The sequence below is a fragment of the Salvelinus alpinus genome, chromosome 8, assembly GCF_045679555.1.
Source record: "Salvelinus alpinus chromosome 8, SLU_Salpinus.1, whole genome shotgun sequence".
Classification (NCBI taxonomy): domain Eukaryota; kingdom Metazoa; phylum Chordata; class Actinopteri; order Salmoniformes; family Salmonidae; genus Salvelinus; species Salvelinus alpinus.
This window is the reverse complement of record NC_092093.1, coordinates 33,548,044-33,573,195: the sequence shown is the minus strand read 5'-3', so window position 1 is coordinate 33,573,195 and position 25,152 is coordinate 33,548,044. Positions and strand designations below refer to the sequence as shown.

Below are 25,152 nucleotides of genomic sequence, written 5' to 3'. Positions count from 1 at the left end.
CCGGAGGTCTGGAGCGCAGAGCTAGCACAACGCGTCCTGGCTGGATACCCCCTGTAGCCCAGCAAGTGCGGGGAGCTGGAACAGGCCGCACTGGGCTGTGCTGGCGAAACGGGGACACCGTGCGTAGAGCTGGCGCAGGATAACCTGGGCCGAAGAGACGCACTTGAGGCCAGGAGCGCTGAGCCGGCACCTTCCGTCCTGGCTGGATGCCCACTCTAGCCCGGCCGATGCGGGGAGCTGAAATATAGCGCACCGGGCTATGAGTGTGCACTGGAGACACTGTGCGCTTTACCGCATAACACGGTGCCTGCCCGGTCACTCTCTCCCCACGGCAAGCACGGGAAGTTGGCTCTGGTCTATAACCTGCCTCCGCCAATCTCCCCATATGCCCCCCCCCCCCAAAAAAAAAATTCTGGGTCTGCCTCTCGTGCACGCTTCGTTGAGCCAACTCCTCGTAGCATCGCCATTCCGCCCTTGCTGCTTCCAGCTCCTCCTTAGGATGGCGATATTCACCCGCCTGTGCCCAGGGTCCCTTGCCTTCCAGTATCTCCTCCCATGTCCACTCCTCCAGGAAACGCTGCTTGGTCTTTTTGTGGTGGGATCTTCTGTAACGGTTGTCGTCGGAAGAATGAGACTAAGGCGCAGCATTCTTTGTGTTCCACATAATTTATTAACGAAGTGACTTTAGAAAAGACAAAACAATAAAGAATACAACGACCAAACAGCTTCGTTGTGCAAACTACCTGCACACAAACAAAGAACAAGATCCCACACAGAAGGAGGGAAAGGGCTGCCTAAGTAGGATCCCCATTCAGAGACAACGATAGACAGCTGCCTCTGATTGGGAACCACACTCGGCCAGAAACAAAGAAATAAAGAACATAGAATGCCCACCCAAATCACACCCTGACCAAACCAAAATAGAGACATAAAAAGGCTCTCTAAGCTCAGGGCGTGACAGGTAGGGCTATTTGGTAAAAGACCAAGTCCATATTATGGCAAGAACAGCTGAAATAAGCAAAGAGAAATGACAGTCTATCATTACTTTAAGACATGCAGGTCAGTCAATACGGAAAATGTCAAGAACTTTCAAAGTTTCTTCAAGTGCAGTCGCAAAAACCATCAAGGACTGTGATGAAACTGTCTCTCATGAGGACCACCACAGGAGAGGAAGACCCAGAGAAACCTCTCCTAGAGAGGATAAGTTCATTAGAGTTACCCACCTCAAAAGTTGCAGCCCAAATAAATGCTTCACAGAGTTCAAGTAACAGACACATCTCAACATCACCTGTTCAGAGGCGACTGCGTGAATCAGGCCATCATGGTCAAATTGCTGCAAAGAAACTACTACTAAAAGACACCAATAAGAAGAGACTTGCTTGGGACCAGAAACACGAGCAATGGATATTAGACCAGTAGAAATCTGCCCTTTGGTCTGATGAGTCCAAATTTGAGATTTTTGGTTCCAACCTCCATGTCTTTGTAAGACGCAGAGTAGGTGAACGGATGGCCTCCGCATGTTTGGTTCCCACCATGAAGCATGGAGGAGGAGGTGTGATGGTGTGGGGGTGCTTTGCTGGTGACACTGTCTGTGATTTATTTAGAATTTAAGGCACACTTAACCAGCATGGCTACCACAGCATTCTGCAGCTGTACGCCATCCCATCTAGTTTGCGCTTAGTGGGACTATCATATGCTTTTTAACAGGACAATGACCCAACAAACCTCCAGGCTGTGTAAGGGCTATTTGACCAAGAAGGAGAGTGATGGAGTGCTGCATCAGATGACCTGGCCTCCACAATCACCCGACCTCAACCCAGTTGATCCATGGTTTGGGATGAGTTGGACCACAGAGTAAAGGAAAAGTAGCCAACAAGTGCTCAGCATATGTGGGAACTCCTTCAAGAATGTTGGAAAATGATTCCAGGTTAAGCTGGTTGAGAGAATGCCAAGTGTGAGCAAAGCAGTCATCAAGGCAAAGGGTGGCTACTTTGAATCATCTAAAATTAAATATATTTTTATTTGTTTAACACTTTTTTGTTTACTACATGATACCATGGGTTTACTACATGATACCATGGGGCGGCAGGTAGCTTAGTGGTTAGACCGTTGGACTAGTAACCGAAAGGTTGCAAGATTGAATCCCTGAGCTGACAAGGAAAAATCTGTCGTTCTGCCCCTGAACAAGGCAGTTAACCCACTGTTCCTAGGCTGTCATTGAAAATAAGAATTTGTTCTTAACTTACTTGTCTAGTTAAATAAAGGTAAAATAAAAATACCATATGTGTAAATTCATCGTTTTTATGTCTTCACTATTATTTTACAATGCAGAAAATAGTCAAATAAGAAAAACCCTTGAATGTGTGTCCACATTTTTGACCGGTACTTTATATTTATTTGTTTTTAAGCAAAGTGTAAGGGAGTTATACTCCAGTCTAGTAGGTGGCGGTAATGCATCATTTATTGGATGCCAACCGCGGTTAAACCTCATTGAAGAAGAAGAGATCGTAAACAGACGAGAAGCATCCATATTTTGTCACGGAGAAGTCGTATTTCAGCAAAACACCATGGGGGCCGTTCTTGGACTGTGCTCCATGGCGAGTTGGGTAAGTATTTTCTTAATTAAAATAAAAGTGGACATCATATCCAGTTATAAAAAACAAAAGGGCCGAATCAACAATCTCTTCCGAGATAGCTTCGCTAGCTCAGTTGCTAACCTACTGTAGCAAATGCGCAACAACAAAGGCAAGCAAGGGTGGTTCCTCCCTGTTCAGCTGTCGGGATTGGCGCATTGCCTTTTTAATGAAATCAATTGGCCTGTGATAATATTTCCAAAACATGAACGCAAATTATTGAAAAGGAATTATTTTATTTGGCAAACAACCGTCATAACTATTTGGGGTTTGACAGTTCGACCCCGACCAGGTTTTATTCAAATTAACGATTGCGCTCTCTCTACCGTCTACGTTTGACATTTTCGATACTACACAGCAATGTAGCCTTATGTGAAAGCTAACTAGATAGTTAGCCACTTTGTCATTGATAGCTAAGCTAACGTTAACTACCGGTACTTGGAAATATTGCAACACCGTCAAAGCAGAGTCAAATGTCAGATAACAGCTACAGCTATGACGTCTCCACTTAACGTTAGCCTAGTAGTGAATTGCGAAATGTGCGTCCTGAAAATAGACTAAGTTCATGTAGAGACAATAACAGGCATAGGTCTGTTTTTTTCTATTTGGTTATACTAATACTATTCCTGAAACCGTTTAAGCTGAAAGTGTAACGTTAGCTGTTTGGTCTTTCTCTTCCACATTGGTATCCACTTGATTAAGTTTGACACCAGTCATGGCCAGATCTCTATTGTTGGCAGGGATTTGGTTTCCATAATAGTTAGCAACTTGTCAAAAACAACAGTGTTGGTGTTATGTTAACCCTAGGTGGATTGATTAACTTTAATCAATGTTAATCTGTTGGTACCATTATTCTATTTGTTCAACCATTCAGTGGTAGCTAGGCAGATGCATAATTCTGTCACCATCAGTTCAATGCTTGTATTATTAGCTAATTGATTAATAATGTTGTCTTCCCTGTAGATCCCCTGCCTGTGTGGCACTGCCCCCTGCCTGCTGTGCAGATGCTGCCCCAGTGGGAATAACTCCACTGTCACCCGACTTATCTATGCCTTCTTCCTCCTTCTGGGTGTGGGCATCGCATGCATCATGCTAATGCCAGGGATGGAAGAGCAACTCAAGAAGGTACCAAACTATGTTATATGTTTGATGTACAACATGTACACTTGAACCGATGCTCCTGGCACCTACTACCATACCCTGTTCAAAGGCACGTAAATCTTGTCTCGAGGCTTAAAAATCCTTCTTTAATCTGTCTCCTCCCTTTTATGTACACTGATTTGAAGGGGATTTAACAAGTGACCTCAATAAGGGATCATAGCTTTAACCTGGATTCACCTGGTCAGTGTGTCATGGAAAGAGCACGTGTTCATAATGTTTTGTGTGCTCAGTGACCTCTAATTCTATCCATTTTTCTATTCACCTGACTAATTACCTGTGCATCTTGGCTCTTGCAGATTCCAGGATTCTGTGATGGGGGGATGGGTACATCAATCCCAGGTGTGGAGGGTCATGTCAACTGTGATGTCTTGGTTGGCTACAAGGCTGTGTACCGTGTCTGCTTCGGCATGGCCATGTTCTTCCTGCTCTTCTCCCTCCTTATGGTCAAGGTCAAGAGTAGCCAGGATCCTAGAGCTGCAGTACACAACGGGTAAAAATGGCACAGCAAGTCTTATTTATTATTATTATTATTTATAATCATAATAGGTAATGATGATATCAGTAAGCTTAAAAACTGCAAGGCAGGAAGATAATTAATAAATAAGGGTATCTGTTTATAAGGAAGTTAAAACAAAAGGTCAGACAGTTAAAATACTTATGCTTTCTTTTAGGTTTTGGTTCTTCAAGTTTGCTGCTGCGACTGCCATTACCACCGGTGCATTTTTCATTCCAGAGGGTGCCTTCACAACTGGTAACGCCCCTTTTCATTCGAATATATTTTTCTGTCTCATGGAAATATTAGCAGATCCTGCAGCTCTTTTGAAAGTAGTTCACACATTGCCCTTCTCTCCCATAGTTTGGTTCTACATAGGAATGGCTGGAGCTTTTTGCTTCATCCTGATCCAGCTGGTCCTGCTGATTGACTTTGCCCACTCCTGGAATGAGTCCTGGGTGGAGAAAATGGAGGAGGGCAACTCTCGCTGCTGGTATGCAGGTATGGGACTCGATGTGAGCTTCTCTTTGAGAATACCTTGTGGAAATGGTGACGGGTTGAGTTAAAGCAGTCTTCAGCGTCTACTCTCCTCTAACCTCTGTCCCCATTGTCCAGAAATAACCATCAAGTGTCATTCCTCCCTTGCAGCTCTGCTGTCTGCTACAACCATCAACTACATCCTGTCCCTTGTGTCTCTGGTCATGTTCTACGTCTACTACACCCACACTGACGGCTGCACTGAGAACAAGGCCTTCATCACTGTCAACATGCTGCTGTGTGTGGGAGCCTCAGTCATGTCCATCCTGCCACAGATTCAGGTAAGGAAGTGCATTGGACCAGCATGTCACCTACACTCCATGTTGTATCCCTAAAACCTTCATGATGTTATATAATAAACATGTCATTATAATATGTTCTAAGACATTTACATGTCTGTGTTATCTCACCCCTTTTCTCAACAGGAGTCCCAGCCAAGGTCCGGGTTGCTGCAGTCTTCCATTGTGACTCTGTACACCATGTATCTCACCTGGTCTGCCATGACCAATGAGCCAGGTGAGGATTTTAATGAGCCAGTGTCTCCCTTTTCAATACACCAATCAGTGGCTAGCTCTTCATCAAGACAACTTGAGTGAATGTATTGGTTTTTGCCATCCACAGACAGGAAATGCAACCCAAGCTTGCTGGGTATCATTGGCCTCAACAACACCACCCCAGCTGGCAAGGACCATCCTGTTGTTCAGTGGTGGGATGCCCAGGGCATTGTGGGGCTGGTCCTGTTCCTGATGTGTGTTCTATACTCAAGGTAGAAAACAGGTTAAACTCTAACTGTCTGCAGTTTCCTATAAGAAGGAACTGCTAATGTTATTTTATCATCAGGTAGCCTAGTGGTTAGAGCGTTGGACTAGTAACCGAAAGGTTGCAAGATCGAATCCCCTAGCTGACAAGGTAAAAATATGTTGTTCTGCCCCTGAACAAGACATTTAACCCACTGTTCCTAGGCCGTCATTGAAAATAAGAATTTGTTCTTAACTGACTTGCCTAGTTAAATAAAGGTAAAATATATATATTTTTTTTTTACCAGCTTCGTGTAGTTGCCATTGACCGTAACAATAACAAGTTATCCATTCATTCCTCTAGCGTCCGCAACTCCTCCAACACCCAAGTGAACAAACTGACTCTGACCAGTGACGAGTCTGCACTGATCGAGGATGGCCCCCACCCTGAGAACTTTGACGTGGAAGATGGCGAGAACCGGGCCGTGGACAACGAGAAGGACGGAGTCACCTACAGCTACTCCTTCTTCCACTTCATGCTCTTCCTGGCCTCCCTCTACATCATGATGACCCTCACCAACTGGTACAGGTGTGTATCTCTCACTCCCTGGTTGATCTGGTCTTATACATGAGAATTAGGCAATAATGAGTCTGCTGCTTAAGTATTGAATATTGTGAACATATACACAGGTCATTCATTTTAAAAGGTCTGTTTTTGATTTCCCCAGCCCCGACTCCAGCTATGAGACAATGACCAGCAAGTGGCCCTCTGTGTGGGTGAAGATCTCCTCCAGCTGGATCTGCATTGCCCTGTATGTGTGGACCCTGGCTGCCCCACTGGTCCTGGTCAATCGAGACTTTGACTGATGAACTAAAGAATTAGAGGGGGGGCGCAATCATTTGCTCATGATCGTGACTATTCAAAATTGTATAAGGTGAACAAGCTGTGTGTATTCCCCGTGGATAACCCACCCACCCTTTTTGTTTTTAACAAACGGCATGCATGCAAGTATTGAGTACATGTGTTATCCACTGTTTTTATCCTATTGTACAATTTAAAGAATGAAGATTACTTTTGCAGAGTTGGGGTTGTAAAGGTTGCTGGGGCTTGGGGAGATGGTCAGTTAAAGAAGGGAGGACTGTTCCTCAACTAATCGGTTCTGGATAGGACATTCAGAAAGAACTTAATTTGTTACAAAATGGGTAAGACTGCTTTGTTTATGCTACACTTTCCTTCACTTTAAGTTAGGCATATGTAGAGGAAATGCAGGGTTCCAGATATTAGCTAACATTTATCCTAGGTTCATTTCCATCAGTGAGCATGATATTATAGGCTAATCTACCATCATGTAAATCTTAATGTTGTTGTGGTTTCCTTTTCAGAATATCCGCCCCGATTGCTAACCTGCAGCTTTACCTTTTGAGCAACTTGCACATCTTGTAATAGGTCAAATAAGACCTTCAGTTTTATGTACCTTGTGTTAACTAGTGCAAATCATAAGTATCTTCTAAAGATAAAATACTGATGTGGATAAGTTATTTTGTAGATGCGTTAGCATAATTTAAGGTGTATTAAGTGTTTCTAGCAGACAAGATACATGTCAGAAAATGTCAACTCCCATTTCGCCAGAATAGTTTGCCTTTCGATATGTATTAAAGTGCATTGTAACCCAAGGCAAACCATGCTTTTTCTTGAATTTTGCCACTTCATTATACTGCATTCAGAATGAAAATACACTTTATTTGAATGTCATTGTGAAGCTTAACAGTGAATCTCACAGAATAGGCAAAATCAGACACCTTATGATACACACCAGACTGCAGTATTTGAAATGCTGAGCACTGTAGTTCTAGGACAATGAAATATGCAGGCACTTGTTTTTTTCATTTAAAGATTGATGTGATCATTAACCTATCAATAATACAGTGAAACAAAATTGCAGCCTTTTTTTAATCAGGGTTTACCTTCAACTGCTAGTGGAGAAACCATATCAACAGCTACATTATGGAATGTCTTACTTTTGACCTAAATGTACCAAAAGATACAAGGAAATAAATACAGTAAATCATTGCGTTTTTTCTGTTCCTTGGTTAAATCTCCAGCTGTGTCGAGTCAGTGGCGCTCCCTTCTGGGTTGAGTTCACACAGGTAGAAAAGCGTGGTCTCTGCCTCAGTCAGGGGCTCTAGGCGGATCAGGGAGCTCCGTGGAGGCTCCTCATCTGGCTCCAGGAGGTCTGTGGGTACCTCAGTGCTGGGCTGCAGCAGGCTGTCTCCCAGTTCTGTGGCTATGCTGCTGTCTGGCTCTGGGGCCAAAGGGGTGCAGCCATCCAGGAAGGCCAGCAGAGGGCAGGACGTGTACTGGACCAGCTGCTTGTCTGCAGAGACACCAGACTTGCCTCCTTTGGATAGCAGCCCTGCATTTCCTTTGGAACCACCACTCTCCTAAAGATTACATAATTGAGTGAAATTAATTCAGACAGGAAGGCTTGACGTTGAGTAAAGAGAGGGGAAGCAGGTAAACAGAGCCTCACTATCGACTTGTGTATTGCCTGTTTGACAGGACTCACTTAAGCTGTGCAGATGCTGAAATCTTGCAAGTTCACAGGGCAATTTGAACTGAAAAACTGAAGAGGAATCATAGAACTGAGTAAAAGTAATATTTTGTATGAAATGTCATTAACATAAACATCTGTGGCCTATCAACTTCCCGGTTACATTTAAAAATGAAAAGCATACCTCTAAAATATCTGGATCAATGCTGAACTGCTTCCCGTACAACATAGCCTGAAAGTCTTCCAAACTGCAGTCAATGCTGTCCAAGTAGTCCATTAGCTCAACCCTGTTAAAACATATGGATGCTTCTTATTAACTGTAAGCTGAAACAAATTCCATAGGCCTATATATCCTTAGTAATGCAAAAATGCTATCCAGTAATATGGGACATATTGTGAGAGCCTTTTCAAGTTCTTCAGGAACTACGGACCACGAAGGTAAAGGAAGTCAAGTCCACTTACTTTCCGAGGAGGTTGATATTCTGAGAAATAGCTCCACTCTCATTGAGGATTGAGTCCATCATCTTCATGGGATCCTCCAGGCTCAAGCCTGATGGTTTGTTGAGTTGCAAGACGCTGCTGGTTGGAAGGCTATCATATGTGCTTATGGTGGTCTCTTCTGGTTCGAATACCAAAGAGTTGGTCTGGCCTGGATTGTCAGCGCCATCTGTCTGTGACACAATATTGCTGTCGAAGATCTCAACAATTTCTACATCCCCCCTAAGAATGAAGGAGAGGTGAACAGGCATGAGGATAGATGGCACAGACGGAAATATACATGAAACAAAAATGTAGATGTTGACTTACGATTGATCCATTATTGAGGGGCCCTCTGTGATTTCTGTATCGTCGTCAGTTACGTCACAGATGACAACATCATCAGTAAGATCAGCGTTCTTCAAACCACTGACAGAGGGCTGGGAGAGGGCTCAGAATATACATTTTTAGAATGCTTTTCATTGAAATAACATTATAAACTCATATTGGAAAATTCCCCCCTGTCAAGTTTCATTGACTCACAATTTAAGCAATTTTCCTGGGCAATGATCCTGCCTTAATCTTGTCAAGAAAAAAAGATATAGCTAGTGTATTTGCTAGTATCATTAGTGTGATGTCTGAATGGATGGACATCCCCATGTATACCTTACATAAGGAGGTAAATCCCTTCAGACCTCTACACATACTTTGTTGTGCTCCAGAGGAGGTTCATCGTAGATTTCATGGATGTATTTAGGCTTCTTTCCATTGTTGTTCAGTAGAATAGGTCTGAAAAATGGTGATCGAGAAGTAAAATGTATTAATAATGTTTCATAATCGATGATGTCATTCGGTGGAAGAATTGTTATACTATGAAGGCTTACCGTTTGCGTTTTAAACCCATAATCCGGTTCTTCTGTACGAATGTGACAATGAATTGTATCAACTGCAATGAACAAAGACCACAACAAGCAAAGTTAGATTCAACTTTTATAGCCTTAAGGCCAATTATGCATTCAATGGTTAAGCTGTTTTATTGTGAGAAAATTGTTTCCAATTCAATTTCCACTGAATATGTGAAGTAATTTGGGGTGAAGAACGTTTTACTGCACCTTCTTAATGATTTGCTGCTGTTGGGAGTGCTTCTGTCTCAGGTCTGATATTTCCCTCCATAGACCTTCATTATCTCTGTAAACAGAAATTCAAGCATCAGCATAGTATCATCTCCAAACCAACATATCACTACTAATTTTATACCCCCATTTAATTGCCAGGGCATGGTAGTTTGCATACCTTTTCAATGTGTTGAGTCGGGAATCAATGCTTTCTTGTTTTCCATGAACATTCTGAACACTGGCCAAAATATTGGACAGGTCTTCCTGTTTGATCTTAGTATCCTCTGGTCTTGCATTAGAAACCTGGGGGGAAAAAATATGCCCATCACACAATGTCTACCTTATTCAGTTTGACCACTTACTGATATAGGTAATTTATGTGTTTACCATTATATGTTTGTTTCCCTATGATGGTCTCACCTTTCTTTTGATGTTTTCCAGCAAGTCATCCTGCCCATGTTTAAAGTAAGGATGCTGGAATTCAACTGGTCCATCACGCTCTTGCTTCACTATGCCTGTGTCAATGTGCATCACTTTGCGAAATCCATCTGCAGAGAGACCACCCATTAGACAGCTGCACAGGGGGCATTCCACTAGAACAGCTATGTTTATAGAATAGCTGACTTACACATATTTAGCTGTCTGACAAAGCTGGCCATGTTGTTGTGTTTGAAGAACTTGGGAAGGATCTCCTTGGCAAATCGCTGTTCGTTCATGACGAGGAAACTGTTACCCTCCTAGAAAACAAAACATTATTATAGTTATGAGACTGCAATGTCAACAACTACTTCCACTAAAGGGAATGTATTTGTGCTACATTTCAGGAACTAAACAGTGTATGGACTTTCTTGCCTGACGGAATGCTTATTGATGTGCTCTTATAAGGACACTAGCCAACATTCAAACCGATATTTCAAATAACACTAGCTAGCTATAACGTTAGCTTCTGGGGGGAGGGTTGTAGCGGAGGCTACTATGCAAGCTTTAGCAAACACGGACAACAATAGCAAATTCTTTGACATCAGTAGCAAAACAAAATTATGCTTCTTGAAGCCTACCAGTGACACCTGCATTTAAGACTAGGAAGAAATACTATAACTCGGTCTATGAGGCAACAGGTGATAAATCGCTAACGTTAGCTGGCTAACTCGTTCGTTTCACACCCTGCAGTGCTAGCGCTTACTCGCTAGCTAGCTCTGATACGCTCAGCGGGGCAATTTAATTTACCTGACTCCAACAAATAAATTCATTCGTATCAGAATCCTCCACAAGAGTCCAAAGCTTGGTGAGGAAAGCTGGAACATTTGAGTTTTGTTTCATTTTGCAAACTGAAGGTGGAAAGATGCCTTTTTGGGATGAAAAAAGCAAGTCGCTGAGAAGAAAATAACGTCGTAAACATGCACACAACTTCCTGTTTGAAGAGCAGAAGCTGATTGGTTGAATGTTGATTTACGTAACTTGTATCACGTGTAACGTAGAAGCATGGCTCAATTAGCAATCTGCAAATTATTGCTGAAATATGTTACCAATTTTTTTTCTGTGAAATGCTTTCAGGTAACTGGAAATGTTTTCACATATATATTGATAGCTCTCGAGTCAGCTGGCATGAGAGGATGCTCATAACTAGGTAACCGTACGTACCTAGGTTTGTTTACGTTCGATTGATGAGTCATTATATCTATTGCCACTAGGTGTCAGCCTTAGATTATGTAAATTCCAGCCTAATGTGAATAATGGCACCGTAGTCCTTAGGATAACCTTGTCACCACTCAAATTTAGTCACTACAGGTAGCATGTAATATTTTTAGGATAGTTTTCTACTTCAGATATTTCTCAAATTTCTGCTCCTATGTGTTAGTTTTCATCTTACAGTTTGCTTTCATTCACCTATTTACTGCATAAGGGTCTAACACAAATACAAGTATAACAATTATCAAAGTACTGAAGTGAAATGAAGGTTACATTTTTAATTGATCTGAATCATTCATTACATTTCTGTAATATCTGTAATATTTGCAATGTTCAGGACAAATGTCCTGAAAAGAATGGAAAGGAAAAAACGATTTGCTTTTATAGCCATCTCGGTGGAAAAAGCCACAAAAGATAGTTTAGGGGTTAAGTAAAACCGTTTCCCCCAACAGGTTGAGAGGACTACTGTTGACTACCTACCAGCTAGAGTTGGTTGGCCGTAACTCCCTGCTTTGTGAAACAGATAAGTAAGGATGTAATTTATTCCCAATAGAGGGCATTTCTCATTTGACATTAAAAGTACACTATTGTGATCTAGGTAACTTTTCATTCGATTGGTATATTTTGCATTCTTCAAAGGGATTCATGCAAATGTTTAAGAATCACCAAACACTGCACAAGAAGAACATTTAATGATATTATACTGTATTTATCAAACACACATACATACACTTAATTTCTGTGGCTTAACAACATACACTAAGTAGGCTAACATACTACACAGAGTGGGGCACGTTTTGCAGAAAGATCTATGTTGCCAACAGTGCATGCCTCTTCTACTCAGACATCATAACAAAATGAGGTTGACAAGTGCACAGCTAATTGGGACAGACAGTAATATTACATCAAAAGACGTCATGAAGTCCTTTTAAATGGCACTAATTAGGACATTCTTTGATTCTGAGACAGCGAGATTATAGGAAAGGCAAAAATCACAGCACATTAAAGTAAGACAGGTGACATTCTGCCTTTCATTGTATAGTACAGGGAAGTAAGCTCAGTGCCATATTTACAATTGTTCTGGATAGAAGTGAAATACTGCTTGAGCCTTGACCATTAATATATTTAAACAGTATGGTGCTGCTGTAATGTAAGTTGCTTCTTATTATATTTGACAAAAGCCATGCCACAGTTGAAAAACGTCCAAATGCTGGAGAGTAGGTGTAGTAACAGAAAATACAGTATGTATTGCTAAATCTGAAGGGGACTTACAGTATGTCTCACTTGGTGGCAGCATTGTTAAAGGGCTAATTCAGAAGATTAATTTGGTTTGACTTTGTGTTTGGTGAATGTCATGAGTCTTTGACATACTGGCCAATCAGAAGTGACACCCTTCTTATCTGACCCTTCCTATCTGACTTAAGGAGTTAATGCCATAGGAAAATATAGAATTAGCTGTGAACTGATCCATGTAGGGCTGCTTACAGTGTTCCAAAAAGAGATGGCTACTGTATATGACTTGGCCTACATTAATATGTTTTACAGCGACTTTAATTCAGGCCTGTGTTAATATGAAGAGTTTCATACCAAAATGCTATATATCAATTTTCAGAAATGTTGGTAAATGAGCTTTTATTGTTTAAAGACATTTTGAAAGAGATTGGTGAGTTTTTTTCCCAAGATCTAATCATGGCATGGGGTTGTTCAATGACAGAAATATATTTGTTTAAAATCTATAACTTGATGGTTTCATTTCAGAAAGACAAATAATCATGTTTTTTTGCAAAATTCTATATATCCACCTCATTCTCAGAGAAAGAAGTAGTACTGCTAGGTTTTACACAGTCAAATGTAACAAATAACTACATCTTTAATAAAGACATTTACAAATTGTACATTTGTGACATCGACATTTATTTAATAAAAAATAAAAATCAATAAATTTATTTGAAATTTACATTTGACATTTTAGTCATTCATCAAATCCTCTTATCGGGAGCGATTTACAGTAAGTGCATTCAACTTAAGAAGATGGCTAGGTGAGACAACCACATATCACAGTCAAATATACAGCAATACGAACATTCCATTCCAACTAAACAATGGATATAGCATTTTGTAAAAAAAAACTAAAACATTTTCATAAACATCTAAAATCTATTAATAAAAAGTCTGAGAACAGTAAACACGTGAACAATTTGTGGAAGTAGCGTTTTGGAAATGAAATCTTCATCTGTAACCTTGTGGAGGACAAAAGCACTGTTAAGGTTAAAGTTTTACCAAAGCATCCCTTAATCATGCCCATTCTTTGGATCAGGTCCAGGGTGTTCAGGTAGTGGTTGTGAAGCTGCATACTCACTCTCCCTTTTTTTGCAGCAGCAGAGTTGGAACAAAAACTTTGGAATGAATTTACATTTTCCATTGGATGTAGAACTTGGGCCCGCGTTTTATAGTTGTTGTTCTCATTATTCGATGAATCTTGAAGTCTTAACAGAAAAGAACCAAAGTAAAATATATTAGTGCTGATCTCAGCAGATTTAGTTTTTACTTAATGAATAAATAAGTTCTGAGTTTGCCATGCAGGTATTAGACTTCCTTCAGACTGCCAAACGAGTGGTTTACATCTTTGATTCAGTGTTACCGAGCGGGAATGCCTCTGTATATTAATTAATGCTGCATTTCCAAATTACACCACACAAATTGAATGATCTCACCAAATAAATTGTTATTTTTAAGACCTATGTATTAAAGAGCAAAAATAAAACACACCTTCTCAGTTGGATGTTAGAGACAAAAAAAAATGTTTTTCTTTACTTTGAGGAAGTTCTTTGTAAAAAGAGTATTACATCCATTTATTTACTTTTAGCTGAGTGAGACTTGGAAATGATATGGCTACTTACAAGCCAGAACCCATAAAAGACATGTATGCACATTTCACATTAGTGTTAAGTCCTGGGTCAAGAATAAATGGGTTACAGCATGGAGGGGGCATTTAGGTCAATAGGGGCTGGGATGTGGAACATCCTAGGCACTTAATTTAGTGAATTTGTTTTAATTAACTTTGTCCTCAGATTGATGACATACCGTATAGGCCTAGTAAAATTGTTGACAGAATTCAGAAACCTGGCCATTACTTACCCATCAGCCCTCATTTTCTTTAGGGAACAATGATGTCTTAATACTTTATACTTTACCTTTATTTAACTAGGCAAGTCAGTTAAGAACAAACTCTTATTTACAATGACGGCCTAGGAACAGTGGGTTAACTGCCTTGTTCAGGGGCAGAATGACAAGTTTTTACCTTATCAGCTCGGGGATTCAAACTAGCAACCTTTCGGTTACTGGCCCAACGCTCTAACCACTAGGCTACCTGCCAAAATCTAAAATCTTTTGCTTTGTCCAAATGGTCTTATTTCGTATTTTTCCTCCATCCTCCACCAGCTGATGCCAATGACATACACTAGATCACTAGACACTTCAAAAAAAGTTGAAATAGGGACATTTGATTGGTTGAATTCGAAAACCTCAACAATCATGGGACTATTTTGAAGGGGAAGAAAACTTCACCTTTAAATTCCGGAAAAGGCTGTTTGAAACATATACCTCAGTGATATGAAACCGATATTTAATTTCAAAATGCGTTAAAATTAGCTTAAGTTTAGCTTTAAGGTAAGGGTCAGTTTTAGATTTTGATGTCCTTATAGACTTTTGTTGTTTGTTTACTTGACTGGTAACACTTTAATTGACCACAGACGTCGTAACACATTATTACTGTACATGGTCATAACCATGTCATAAAATGCCACAACAGCTGACATAACTTGTCATAACTTGTCATATAATGGCCATAACACTGCCATGACTCATATATTTACACCTGTTGTGACATATATTGCATTATTTTATGGCTGGTTATGACACCTACATAAGAGTGTCAAAACGCACATTTATTCAAATGTGTTTTTTCCCTGCCAAGAAGTTTCCTTTTGTAACGGCTTTCTTCCATAGGTGAAGGAGAGGACCAAAGTGCAGCGCGGCTAGTGTTCAACATGTTTAATAAAAGAACAAGTGAAACACTACAAACAACATACAAAATAACAAAATGTGCAAAAACTGAGACAGACCTATCTGGTGCAGACAACCACAGAGACAGGAAACAACCACCCACGACAAACAATGTGAAACCACCTACCTTAATATGGTTCTCAATCAGAGGAGATGAAAACCACCTGCCTCTAATTGAGAACCATATCAAGTCACCCATTACCAACATAGAAACACATAACATAGACTACCCACCCAAACTCACACCCTGACCGTACAAACACATACAAAATAACAGAAAACCGGTCAGGAACATGACACCTTTCATTTGAAAGTTTGTTTCTTAAGTCCTTTGTTGTTGTTGTAGTAATTCATTCTGTTTACATATTTTAAATAACTTGAAGAAAATACACTTTATGACACTGTCATGAAGCATTATGACCATCCTATGTCACTTTACTTGGACTAAGAAAATGCACCTTATGATACTGTCAAGAAGCATTATGACCATCATAATCATTTTAGCCAGATAGACCTATTACGTACATGCCCTTATGTCATTCATCAATCAAAAAGTGAGTGTCTTGTCCTGCTCCTGAAATCTGCTCCTACATTGATCCCTGTCATCATCAACAGAGCGTTGGGGTAGGGGCATGTCTGACATCAATTTATGCGCAATTACAATGATCATTTAATACGGTCAATTTTTGAAAATGTTATATAACATAAACATAATGTTGACATGTAGACTATGGTGTAATGGAATGTTTTGCCTTGTGTGGTAGGTTTTGACACTCTTATGTAGGTGTCATAACCAGCCATAAGATAATACAATATATGTCACAACAGTTCGAAATATATGTGTCATGACAGTGTTATGACCATATTATGACATGTTATAACACATAATGTCAGCTGTTATGACATATTATGACATGGTTATGACCATGTCATAAAGTGTTATGACACTGGGTGTCAAGTAAAGTGTTACCAGACAGGTATTCACCAGTGAATTTGATAGCTAGTACTGATATTAATTACAGTAAAGTAAAACTAGTGCCGGCCAGCTATTAAGATGAACAGTTAAACTTTCAGCAGCCTTTACTTGTCCCATTTGCTCATTTGACGTACGTTTTGTTTCATCATACAAACAATTCTAGGTTGTGCTTGTCTTTTACTTGTGGATGGAATAACAAACTGCCTGTTGTGGCCTCCCAACCGGTTCGTAACCAACCTGGGTTAAAGTGATGCTCAGGAACTTTTGTATAATTTCATCCAGTAGTTTTGAAAGTGGTGCTCACATGCCAAAACGTGCCCCCCCGCTTTTTGTGTACTATGTCATCCATTTGTGTACTACGTTGTCCATTTCGTATGATATGTTACGTCCGACAATTTTTTTATATACAGTACCAGTCAAAGGTTTGGACACACCTACTTATTCCAAGTTTTTTTTTTCTTTTTACTATTTTCTACATTGTAGGATAATAGTGAAGACATCAAAACTATGAAAGAACACAAATTGAATAATGTAGTAACCAAAAAAGTGTTAAACAAATCAAAATATATTTTAGATTTTAGATTCTTCAAAGTAGCCACCCTTTGCCTTGATGATATCTTTGCACATCTCAACCAGCTTCAACTGGAATACTTTTCCAACAGTCTTGAAGGAGTTCCCACATATGCTGAGCACTTGTTGGCTTTTCCTTCACTCTGCGGTCCAACTCATCCCAAACCATCTCAATTGGGTTGAGGTCGGGTGATTGTGGAGGCCAGGTCATCTGATGCAGCACTCCTGTCGATGACAATAGGGGCGTGATCCCCCCCCTGTTTCCTGTATTCAATGATTAGCTTCTTGATTTTGATGACGTTGAGGGAGATGCCGTTTTTTGTTTACCCTTGCACAACGTCTGTTTGAGCCTTTAACGGATGGAAACTACAAGTGTAATGGCTGTGCTCAATGCAATGGCACTTATAAATGTAGAATTTTCAAACACCCCCAAACAGGGAAACAGATCACAATCAAAGGTGTTATCACGTGCTGGAAGCGAACCACTCGATTTCGTCCCTACGTTATATCGGCATCAAACACGTCACCTTCCCTAGGAGAGGCGGTGACCTTGACAATGTATTGTTATAACAAGAGGCTACCTGTATCTTTAATTTAAAGACCCTTGCTCCCTTTGGTCTCAACGTAGGCTTTGATCTGAAGCCATTCTTATGATTATTGTGATTTTGCTATTCATTGTAAATGTTTGTAGGGCTATGTAGCCAAATTTTATCTATGATTGTATACTATCCATTTATGTTTTTAAATGTTCTATTTATATCTGTAAATTAACCAATGATATCAAGCCACACCTGGCCATGATTACAGACTACAGATTACAGTGTGTATCCTTTGACACTATATAAACTAGTGACCCGCAGTGTTGGTCATTATACCCTGATGAAAACAGCTTGTCTGGCCAAACGTTGGTTATTAGGTTATTCAATTATTGCATCGGAGTGTGCGGCTCTCCTTTTCTTTTTCAAGAGGCTGTTTCCTAGCACCACTCTGCCAGGGCTCTAACCTCCTCCCTGAAGGCTGTCTCATCGCTGTCGGTGATCAGGCCCACCCCCTTTGTGTCATCTGAAAACTTTATGATGGTGTTGGAGTTGTGAGTGGCCACACAGTCATGGGTGTACAGGGAGTATAGGAGGGGGCTGAGCATTCACTCCTGGGGGGCTCCCGTGTTGAAGGTCAGTGTGGCGGAGGTGTTGTTGCCTACTCTCACCACCTGGGGTCTGCCTATCAGGAAGTAGACAAATGTATGCTCTCACTGCTAAGTCACTCTGAATAAGAGCTTCTGCTAAATGACTAAAATGTCAAATATAAATGTAAGTCCAGGATCCAGTTGCAGAGGGAGGCGTTCACACCCAGGTTCTTGAGCTTAGTGTCGAACTTAGAGGGGATCATGGTGTTGAACCCTGAGCTGTAGTCAATGAACAGCATTCTCACATAGGTGTTCCTTCTGTCTAGGTGGGATAGGGCAGTGTGTAGAGCAATGGCGATTGCGTCATTCATGTATCTGTTGGGACGGTATGCAAATTGGAGTGGGTCCAGGGTGTCAGGTAAGCTGATGTGGTCCTTGACCAGCCTCTCGAAGCACTTTATGACGACAGAAGTGAGTGCTACAGGGGGATAGTAATTTAGGCAAGTTACATTAGTTTGCTTGTGTACATGGACAATGGTGGACATCTTGAAGCATGTGGGGATCATAGACTGGGACAAGGAGAGGTTGAATATGTCCGTGAACATACAAGTAGCTAGTAGGCCTATGACTGTCAAATGTGATTGTGTATGTAGTAGTATTTATGTATTTGACAACTGCTGATTTAGTAGAAAGGGCTTTATAGCTATATAAAATGTATTGACATTTGTTTGTATGTGTCTCTACAAGACTGGGCCACTATTTCTTCCTTGGAAGGCCTGTCCGCTCCAAGACCTATCCATCAACATTGACTACTCCATTGTGTCCCAGACTGCAAAGAACCACGGTGTGACCTTGGACAACACCCTGTCGTGTAGTTCAGAGCCGAACCAATGGTGCTGCAATGCATAGACTACTACTGCTGCAACTCACACTGATTCACAGGTAAGTTGTACCTGTATGTTTGTATTCATTTATTAATCTCAGGCTCTGCCCTCTCTTTGTTGGCATCATAACTGGCATGTACCTGGCTCTCTGTGAGCCAGTCATATTGAGCACACTGAGGACACAATTGTTTACAGATGGTCTCACACATTGTATGACTCACAAATGTGATGTCTTGTAATTATTGTGGTTTGATAAAGGACAAAATATAAAAATGGTTATTTTATTATGTCAAACATGATTCTTTCTCACAATTTATTTGCTGCAGGAATAAAGACAGACACAAATCCAGGTTTGCATCTGTTTTGTATTCAGGTTATAGCCTGTTAATTCAGGTTTTCTACTCTCCCACCATCTGTGTGAGGTGACATCATTTTATGTACAACGATACCATACCTGTGACATCACTTTATAATAATGATATCAAGCTTTTTTAGAAAACAACTAATCCCTCCATAAAATCATTAGCAGTAGAACAGGGATAAAAACGGGATGGGGCACAGATGGCTTTGTTCTAACTAGACATCTACTGTATAGTTCATTACTTGACTAACACCTCCACATCCTTGGGGTTAGCTCCACGTCCTATGTCTGAAAATACTGCTCAATCTTCAACTCGTTGCACTTTCTCACCATGTCTTCCCTGATTGACCTTTCGGTAATTAAATCAAGCAATTTGGCCTGCTCTATCCCTGTGTGACACTTTTACTTTTACTCTTGCATGCCAAGAGTAATAAAAGTAAATATATATATATATATATATAAACAAAGCCTCCAGACTTTCAGAACCACCTGGCACACATGTTTATGTGTACCGGTATGAACATTTTCTTGTACTTTATTACTCAGAAAACACTTATAGCTGTGTCACTAGGCCACGGTGACACAGAGCACAGCCCACTAGGCATTTTCACCCAGGAGTGAACTACAACATGAGGTGAGGAGACGGGTCACTGAAGGGTAACAGAGATTTGGCCTTTGGCCCAGTCAAGGCGATTAGGACACACCTTTTTGTCTGATGGTTGAATATCTTGAAGAGTGGTTTTAGAAAGGTGGACAGCAGTTTTCTTCTGTACATAAGGTGCGGTAGATTTCCAGCAAGCTGTGATTTTCCAGGTGTCCCTCATTGTGTTGATATGGGATAATACAGTCTCATTTTTATACAAACGAGCAGTACATAGACTAGGAAATACATAGGAAATACTTTGACTGTGCCTGCTGCCAGATGCCTGCTGGGCTTCTGCATATTCAGCACTTTAGAGGCTATTCAAAAAAAATGGAGGCACTAATGCTTCTTGAAGCCACTATCATCCCAAGAGTTTGGGCAAAACCTTAATGGCTTTCCCTCTCACTCTTGGAGATAAACAGCACATGTCTGACAGTGATTTCAACGCACTGAAGCGTATTTCCAGCATAGAGCATTTCCACATACCTGTGGTGACGTGCACAAGTTCAGTTTGCGATGCTTGTTTTTCTGGCAGCTATGAGGTCTGTGCAGGGCTATAAGACTCTTGGACTGACTCCAGTAGTCCTGTTGCGAAGAACAGAAACAGTACTACCACGTCACTGGCAGCTGCTCTCTCTCTCTCTCTCTCTCTCTCTCTCTCTCTCTCTCTCTCTCTCTCTCTCTCTCTCTCTCTCTCTCTCTCTCTCTCTCTCTCTCAATGTGATTTAATGGCATGAACAACAAGGTGATATACACAATAATGAAAACAACAGTGACAACAATAAAAACAGTAGTAGCTAAAATACTTAAAAGAAAATATTATATATATTATATAACAAATAAATATCTAATACAAAAATGTAATAATGGTCAATGTTCAGAATCTAATCCATGACACAAAATGAAAAGTTTAAATAAATACAATTTTAAAAAAGGAAATTAAAATTAAAATGATTTTGGTATTCATGTTGTCTATATACTATAGTTATAATGCATGCTTTTTATGTTTCCTCCCTTAACTTTTTGCAAGCTGTGATGTATTTTGCTGTCAACGCTATCACAACAGACCTTTCCCCCCAAAAATATGCAACGTTTATCTTTGTTTGATTTTTCTGTCAATTTTGTAGACATTTGTAGACATTTTAAGTAATCTATATTTGGGGCAGAAGGACTCTCTAAGTAATCTATATTTGGGGCAGAAGGACTCTCTAAGTAATCTATATTTGGGGAAGAAGGACACTCTAAGTAATCTATATTTGGGGTAGAACGACTCTCTAAGTAATCTATCCATCTAGGACTTCCTGATCCCTTTGAGAGAATATATGGTAACATTTCATTTTAAGTGGTCGTTATTACAGTGTAATTACATGTGTAATTACACTAACAGATATTGTAGTTAATTTGGTACGACAGTTCTTACTCCTCGTCAGAGGAGGACGAAGAAAACCGTTACAGAACCACCCACCAACAAAGGACCAAGCAGCGTGGTAGCGGGCAAAAGCAGCAGCAGCGATCGTAGGACTCTTGGACCTGGGAGGAGATTGGAGGAGGAGGAGGACCTGGGAGGAGATTCTGGACGGCAAGGGACCCTTGTAATGGGCACAGGCTGGAGAGTATCGCCGCCCCAAAGCTGAGCTGGAAGCAGCGAAAGAGGAGAGGCGGTGGTATGAGGAGGCTGCACGTAAGCGCGGCTGGAAGCCAGAGAGGCAGCCCCAAAAATGTATTGGGGGGAGCACACGGGGAGTGTGGCTAAGCCAGGTAGGAGACCTGAGCCAACTCCCCGTGCTTACCTTGGAGAGAGAGGGACCGGGCAGGCACCGTGTTATGCCGTGAGGCGCACGGTGTCCCCGGTGAGCAGGCATAGCCCGGTGCGGTACATAGCAGCGCCTCGTATCGGCCGGGTTAGAGTGGGCATCGAGCCAGGTGCCATGAAGCCGGCTCAATGCATCTGGTCTCCAGTGCGTCTCCTCGGGCCAGGGTACATGGCACCAGCCCTACGCATGGTGTCCCCGGTTCGCCAGCACAGCTCAGTGCGGCCTATTCCACCTCGCCGCACTGGCTTGGCTACGGGGAGCATTCAGCCAGGTAGGGTTGGGCAGGCTCGGTGCTCGAGACCTGTAGTGCGCCTTCACGGTCCGGTCTATCCGGTGCCACCTCCACGCACCAGCCCTCCGGTGGCAGCCCCCCGCACCAGGCTGTCTCTCTGTCTCCTCACTACAGGTGCTCCCGTCTGTCCAGCGCCGCCTGAGCCGCCCGTCTGTCCAGCGCCGTCTGAGCCGCCCGTCTGTCCAGCGCCGTCAGAGCCGCCCGTCTGTCAGGAGCCGCCAGAGCCGCCCGTCTGTCAGGAGCCGCCAGAGCCGTCCGTCAGTCAGGAGCCGCCAGAGCCGTCCTTCAGTCCGGAGCTGCCCTTCAGTCCGGAGCTGCCCCTCAGTCCGGAGCTGCCCCTCAGTCCGGAGCCAAGACCCTCCCCTATAGGTTCAGGTTTTGCGGCCGGAGTCCGCACCTTGGGGGGGGGGGGGTACTGTCACGTTCTGACCCTAGTTCTTTTGTTATTTCTTTGTTTTAGTGTGGTCAGGGCGTGAGTTGGGTGGGTTATCTATGTTCGTTTTTCTATGTTGGTTATTTCGTTTGGCCTGGTATCATTCTCAATCAGAGGCAGGTGTCGTTAGTTGTCTCTGATTGAGAATCATACTTAGGTAGCCTTTTTTCACCTGGGTTTCTTGGGTGGTTATTTTCCGTGTCAGTGTTTGTCCCACACGGAACTGTTTCGGTTTGTATTTCACGTATCGTTTATTGTTTTGTTTCTGTGTTCGTTTGTATCATTAAAATATATTATGGACACATACCACGCTGCGCATTGGTCCGACAGTTCTTACTCCTCGTCAGAGGAGGACGAAGAAAACCGTTACACAGCCATTGAAGAGGAGTAGGACAAAATTCCACAGGTCACAATCAACAGACTGATCAACTATATTCGAAGATGTGTCGTGCTGCAAATGGTTGTCACACCAGATACTGACAGGTTTTCTGATCCACGCCTCTACCTTACATTTTAAGGTATCTGTAACCAACAGATGCATATACAGTGGGGAGAACAAGTATTTGATACACTGCCGATTTTGCAGGTTTTCCTACTTACAAAGCATGTAGAGGTCTGTAATTTTTATCATAGGTACACTTCAACTGTGAGAGACGGAATCTAAAACAAAAATCCAGAAAATCACATTGTGTGATTTTTAAATAATTAATTTGCATTTTATTGCATGACATAAGTATTTGATACATCAGAAAAGCAGAACTTAATATTTGGTACAGAAACCTTTGTTTGCAATTACAGAGCTCATACGTTTCCTGTAGTTCTTGACCATGTTTGCACACACTGCAGCAGGGATTTTGGCCCACTCCTCCATACAGACCTTCCCCAGATCCTTCAGGTTTCGGGGCTGTCGCTGGGCAATACGGACTTTCAGCTCCCTCCAAAGATTTTCTATTGGGTTCAGGTCTGGAGACTGGCTAGACCACTCCAGGACCTTGAGATGCTTCTTACGGAGCCACTCCTTAGTTGCCCTGGCTGTGTGTTTTGTTTCGTTGTCATGCTGGAAGACCCAGCCACGACCCATCTTCAATGCTCTTACTGAGGGAAGGAGGTTGTTGGCCAAGATCTTGCGATACATGGCCCCATCCATCCTCCCCTCAATACGGTGCATTCGTCCTGACCCCTTTGCAGAAAAGCATCCCCAAAGAATGATGTTTCCACCTCCATGCTTCACGGTTGGGATGGGTTCTTGGGGTTGTACTCATCATCCTTCTTCCTCCAAACACGGCGAGTGGAGTTTAGACCAAAAAGCTCTATTTTTGTCTCATCAGACCAAACGACCTTCTCCTATTCCTCCTCTGGATCATCCAGATGGTCATTGGCAAACTTCAGACGGGCCTGGACATGCGCTGGCTTGAGCAGGGGGACCTTGCATGCGCTGCAGGATTTTAATCCATGATGGCGTAGTGTGTTACTAATGGTTTTCTTTGAGACTGTGGTCCCAGCTCTCTTCAGGTCATTGACCAGGTCCTGCTGTGTAGTTCTGGGCTGATTCCTCACCTTCCTCATGATCATTGATGCCCCACGAGGTGAGATCTTGCATGGAGCTCCAGACCGAGGGTGATTGACCGTCATCTTGAACTTCTTCCATTTTCTAATAATTGCGCCAACAGTTGTTGCCTTCTCACCAAGCTGCTTGCCTATTGTCCTGTAGCCCATCCCAGCCTTGTGCAGGTCTACAATTTTATCCCTGATGTCCTTACACAGCTCTCTGGTCTTGGCCATTGTGGAGAGGTTGGAGTCTGTTTGATTGAGTGTGTGGACAGGTGTCTTTTATACAGGTAACGAGTTCCAACAGGTGCAGTTAATACAGGTAATGAGTGGAGAACAGGAGGGCTTCTTAAAGAAAAACTAACAGGTCTGTGAGAGCCGGAATTCTTACTGGTTGGTAGGTGATCAAATACTTATGTCATGTAATAAAATGCAAATTAATTACTTAAAAATCATACAATGTGATTTTCTGGATTTTTGTTTTAGATTTCGTCTCTCACAGTTGAAGTGTACCTATGATAAAAAATTACAGACCTCTACATGCTTTGTAAGTAGGAAAACCTGCAAAATCGGCAGTGTATCAAATACTTGTTCTCCCCACTGTATATATTCCCAGTCATGTGAAATCCATAGATCAGGGCCTAATGAATGTATTTCAATTGACTGATTTCCTTATATGACCTGTAACTCAGAGAAGAAAAAGACATACAAATACATGGCTCTGGATAGCATACAGGTCAGCTACAACCAAGACAATGTAACTTTGTAGCTAGCTGGCATTTCTTCCATGAACGAAGAAAACTAGTTAGCTACAAACCTAGTGAAATGGAGGCTTGATAACAAGAGAGTAGTGTTGATGATTTTATAGAAAGGTTAGGAAACGGAGTCTATTAATTATTCATTAGACAATCTAGCAAGTCCAGCGGTAGTCTGCAAATTGTTTCCTATCCATTCCTATGTGTTCTTGAGTCCAGCTTTCTGGCGCTCGTAACCTGGAACTACCAAAACGGGTTTGTTTATAAACATTCTGATTTGGCCTGTTTTTA

The 25,152-nt window shown here is 41.8% G+C and overlaps 2 protein-coding genes across 3 annotated transcripts; one reads left to right on the top strand and one right to left on the bottom strand.

Moving 5' to 3' along the window:
* The first annotated feature begins 2,451 nt into the window (after positions 1–2,451).
* On the top strand, positions 2,452–7,633 carry serinc1 (serine incorporator 1). Its single transcript, XM_071413566.1, has 10 exons — positions 2,452–2,606; positions 3,597–3,758; positions 4,091–4,284; positions 4,466–4,545; positions 4,651–4,788; positions 4,936–5,105; positions 5,250–5,340; positions 5,446–5,590; positions 5,926–6,150; positions 6,290–7,633. Exons 1-10 carry the CDS (start codon positions 2,568–2,570, stop codon positions 6,426–6,428), a joined length of 1,383 nt encoding a protein of 460 aa, XP_071269667.1. The 5' UTR covers positions 2,452–2,567; the 3' UTR covers positions 6,429–7,633.
* hsf2 (heat shock transcription factor 2) lies at positions 7,282–11,125 on the bottom strand. 2 transcript variants are annotated; one of them, XM_071413565.1, is made up of 12 exons: positions 10,933–11,125; positions 10,334–10,442; positions 10,126–10,253; positions 9,884–10,008; positions 9,703–9,778; positions 9,475–9,536; positions 9,298–9,379; positions 8,921–9,030; positions 8,576–8,833; positions 8,298–8,400; positions 8,129–8,185; positions 7,865–8,003 (listed from the first exon to the last, which is right to left on the bottom strand). In XM_071413565.1, the coding sequence occupies exons 1-11, from the start codon at positions 11,023–11,025 to the stop codon at positions 8,129–8,131; spliced, it is 1,203 nt and encodes a 400-aa protein (XP_071269666.1). In that variant the 5' UTR covers positions 11,026–11,125; the 3' UTR covers positions 7,865–8,003. The 2 variants fall into 2 exon arrangements, with proteins under 2 accessions (XP_071269665.1, XP_071269666.1); XM_071413564.1 differs by lacking the exon at positions 8,129–8,185 and having other exon boundaries at positions 7,282–8,003.
* Positions 11,126–25,152: the final 14,027 nt, after the last annotated feature.